This window comes from Dipodomys ordii, unplaced genomic scaffold, assembly GCF_000151885.1.
Source record: "Dipodomys ordii isolate 6190 unplaced genomic scaffold, Dord_2.0 Scaffold36, whole genome shotgun sequence".
NCBI lineage: Eukaryota > Metazoa > Chordata > Mammalia > Rodentia > Heteromyidae > Dipodomys > Dipodomys ordii.
Genome location: NW_012267252.1, coordinates 16,681,567 through 16,685,416, shown reverse-complemented (window position 1 = coordinate 16,685,416; position 3,850 = coordinate 16,681,567). Strand labels below are relative to the sequence as shown.

General features: G+C 61.2%; 1 protein-coding gene across 1 annotated transcript in view; it reads left to right on the top strand.

Moving 5' to 3' along the window:
- Nucleotides 1-326: 326 nt before the first annotated feature.
- Nucleotides 327-3,850, top strand: part of Vax1 (ventral anterior homeobox 1) — a 3,851-nt gene continuing 327 nt past the window's right edge. The window contains exons 1-3 of the mRNA XM_013017614.1: nucleotides 327-567; nucleotides 1,684-1,871; nucleotides 3,672-3,849. Coding sequence (XP_012873068.1) covers nucleotides 327-567; nucleotides 1,684-1,871; nucleotides 3,672-3,849 — 607 coding nt within the window. The remainder of the gene's footprint in view (nucleotides 568-1,683; nucleotides 1,872-3,671; nucleotide 3,850) is intronic.

The following is a 3,850-nucleotide window of genomic DNA, read 5'->3' as shown; positions in this document are numbered from 1 at the left end:
TTGCGCTGTTCGCTACCTGATCGCCGGGCTGGGGACACTGGACGTGCTCCGAGGACACCGGCGCTGACGAGGCGGCCTCCGCCGGGATCCGAGACCAGCCCCACCGCCGCTCCGCGGGTCCGGGACCAGCCCCGCCGCCGCTGACCCGCTGCTGGCCGCGGGCACCCCGCTCTGCCTTGCGCCTCTCGCCCGATCGAGCTCCAGGGCTGCGTTGGAGGGGTTTTGTTCCCCTTCGCCTCTTTCTTCCTTTTTCCCCCTCCTTCTTCTCCTTTCTCCTTTGTCCCTTTTCCTCCCCCTTTTTTTTTGGTGTGTGTGTTGTTTTGCCTATGTTCGGGAAACCAGACAAAATGGACGTCCGGTGCCACTCGGACACCGAGGCCGCCCGGGTGTCCAAGAACGCGCACAAGGAGAGCCGGGAGCTGAAGGGCGCGGACGCGAGCCTCCCGGCCGCCTTCCTCAAGGAGCCGCAGGGCGCCTTTCCGGCGTCTGGCGCGGCTGAAGATTGTAACAAAAGTAAATCCAATTCGGCCGCCGACCCGGATTACTGCCGCCGGATCCTGGTCCGAGGTAGGGATGGGCAGGGCTGCGGGGCGCGTCCTTGGGGAGGGGAGAATTCCGGGGTCTGAGCCGCGCGCGAACCCCGGCGCACGGGGAGGGGTGCTGGCTGGTACTTCGGAGAAAGTTGCTCCCCCCCCCATCCCGGGTCCCAGCGATCGCTGGGGGACTTGAGGCTGGAGCTCACCCGTGCGTGCTCTCCAGAGAGACCTCGATCATCCAGTCCTGGAGGCGAGGGGCCCCTCGGCTACGGGGGAAATCGAGGGACTGCCGGATGGGGCTGGCCGCCGAGCTGCAGCCTCCGACCTAGGAAAGGAAAGGGGATCTCCGGGGAGGTATAGGAGCGTCCTAGCCCTGGAAGACCTGCGGGGAGCCAGCCAGCGGGCCCTGCTCCCTGGTGGACTATAGCACCCAAGGGAGCACGGGGCGCGGGAGAGCAGCAGCCGATCACCCGCTACGGCCCCGGTCAGTGGGCGCGCAGGACCAAGGGCCCTGGCGCTGCACGCCAGGCCAGGCCGCTGTGGCTCAACGCGGCCGAGCCGGGTTGTGGAGCGGCCTGACTTGGCTTGGCTCAACCCGCCTTACTAGGGGCGCCGCGCGCGCTCGGCCCCGGCAGCGGCGGCGGGGAGACCTGGCACTGGCCGGAGCCGCCCCCACCAGCAGAGAGCCGGGCCCCGCCGTCCGGAATTCCGTCCCTCGTCTTAGCGCGCCACCCGGACGAACTCGGGTCGGAGACTCGGGGGTGGGTGCGGGGATCGAGGGGGCTCAGGGTGCTCAACAGCCTGGAAGCAGCAGGGCGAGGGATGGGCAGCAAGGGCACGCTCAGCCTCCAAGGGACCAAGATCTCCCAGCCGAGTCTCCCCAGGCCTGAAGAAACTGACATTTTTTTTGGGGGGTAAGGGGGGTCCATCTATCTTCCCTCACCAAAGGTCTGCAAAGACAAAGTCTCCTGTAGTCGATGGTGTAAAGTCAGGCCCGTTTGCCTCTCCCCAACAGTTGTTTTTGCTTGGCCACTGTCTACCCCCTTCCCTGGCTGCTTGAGACTGTGTACCCAAATCCAGCTGGGGCAAAGGACACGAAGGGAGATGGGAGGGTTCCAGTGGCTGACATTTATTTCCCTTTCCCCAGATGCTAAGGGGTCCATCCGAGAGATCATCCTGCCTAAGGGTTTGGACCTGGACCGGCCCAAGAGGACTCGCACGTCCTTCACTGCGGAGCAGCTGTACCGGCTGGAGATGGAGTTCCAGCGCTGCCAATACGTGGTGGGCCGGGAGCGGACCGAGCTCGCCCGGCAGCTCAACCTCTCCGAGACCCAGGTACCAGGCAGCCGGGCTGCTCACAGTTCCGTACCATCCTCTTTCTCCACCTGGCTTGTGCTCTCTCTCGCAATGCCAAGCCTGGCATCGAACCCAGACTCCCACGGGAAGTAAAGGATAAGGGGGATGTGAGTCAGGGCATAAAAAAGGTCCAAAGCGTCCCCCCTTTCCCACAAGTTGCCCTTTCCTCCTCAACATTGGAGCCTAAGCTCTGCACTCTTTGGCCTGGCCCGGGAGACCCCCCCCCCCAAGTCTGATCTTTCTGGAATTACTTTCCAGGCCCGAGAATTTTTGGATAGTTTCTTCTCTACAAAGCAACGATTTTGGGTGGGGGGGGGGACACTCCGATTTGGCCAGATTCCTAGTACCATTCCCCTTTGAGGCTCTCAGTTTGCCACGGCAGCAAGGCCCACTCTGTAGGAAGTGGGATCTGGAAGGTATACAACTCACAGACAACCTTGCCTGTGAATATCTGGCTGGCATCTTGCCTTGAGTTCCTCCAAGTCTGGGGTTCTAAGAGGCCCTATTCTCTAGGCCAATGGTGTAAGGTTTGGGAGTAGAAGGTCTGGGATCTTGAGACCCAGAACTACCAATTGTGCTTTCCGTTAAATCCATATGATGCTCCTTGAGCTGAGCGTATGAGACCCAGGCCAAGAGTTACCATAGAGCTAGGAGTTTGACTCTGTGGAAGTCCTTTGGGGGCTAGCCAGGACACCCCAGCTTGGGCTAGGTAAGACAGTCTTCCTACTGAGGACCAGTCTGTCTCCCAGTGCTAAGCACCAAGCAGGTGTGTGTGTTGGGCGTGGGGGGCATTTTAGGCCTGAAAACTAGGCTGCTGTGTGGAAGACCAACGACAGAATAGACAGGAGGTTCTTTTTCAGTCTGAATTGGCATAGTAGAAATTCTTATTCTGTTAGCAACCTCTTAGTGCTCCAGAATCTAGATAGGATGTTTTTGCCACATAGCTACCATGCTAGGTTACCCTTAGGCTAGAAGAGGCACAGGGGTGGTGGGGGGAGTGAAAGAGGCTGTTTAAGTGTGGTGTTTCCTCTAGTCCTGTCCCCTGTCTTCCTCCCATGATTCCAAAGTTTATGATGGAAAGAAGCAGACACGGTAAATTAAAAGTACCACTCAAAGCCCCCTACCCAGTTGCTGGAGAGCTTTCTCCAACGCTTGGCCTGTAAAGTCCATCCTGCATTAGTTAGTCTGGCTACAGCCACCTTCCCTGCTTGCTGCCTGTTGCGTGTGTGTGTGTGTGTGTGTGTGTGTGTGTGGTCTTAACCTAATCCAGCAGCCTTCACCAGGGGCAGCACTTCTGGGGATAAGTTTGAGCCATCGAGCAAGGAGCCTGGACCCAAGAAAGCAAAAAAAAAAAAAAACAAAACAAAAACAAAACAAAAACAAAACCAACACCTGCTGCCCGGCTTCGGGCCCAACCTGCTCCAGGCCTAGCACCCCTCCATGGGAACTTGGGGCTCAGGGATGGCGCTGATTCACCAGTCTGCGGGTCGGGCCCCGTGAAATCCTTTTGGTCCTCCCTCGCGTTAGCGCGGCGTCGTTGGGTTTTTATTGTTTTGGTAACCGGTGCCGGCCCGGCCGGCCGCGGTCACCCGGAAGAGCAGCCGAGCGGAGCGGGGTCCCCTGGTGGCGGCGCTAGCTTCCTCCGGGCCCGGCGGGTCCGAGGCCCGCCCTGGGCGGCGGGGTGGGGCCCGAGGCGGGGGCGACCCCCGGAGCCCGCGGTCGCTGACGCCCGTCTCTCCCGCCCCTCTCTGCCACCCTCCTCGCGCCCCCGGCGAGCAGGTGAAGGTCTGGTTCCAGAATCGCCGCACCAAGCAGAAGAAGGACCAGGGCAAGGACTCGGAGCTGCGCTCGGTGGTGTCGGAGACGGCGGCCACGTGCAGCGTCCTGCGGCTGCTGGAGCAGGGTCGCCTGCTGTCGCCGCCCGGGCTGCCCGCGCTGCTGCCGCCCTGCGCCACGGG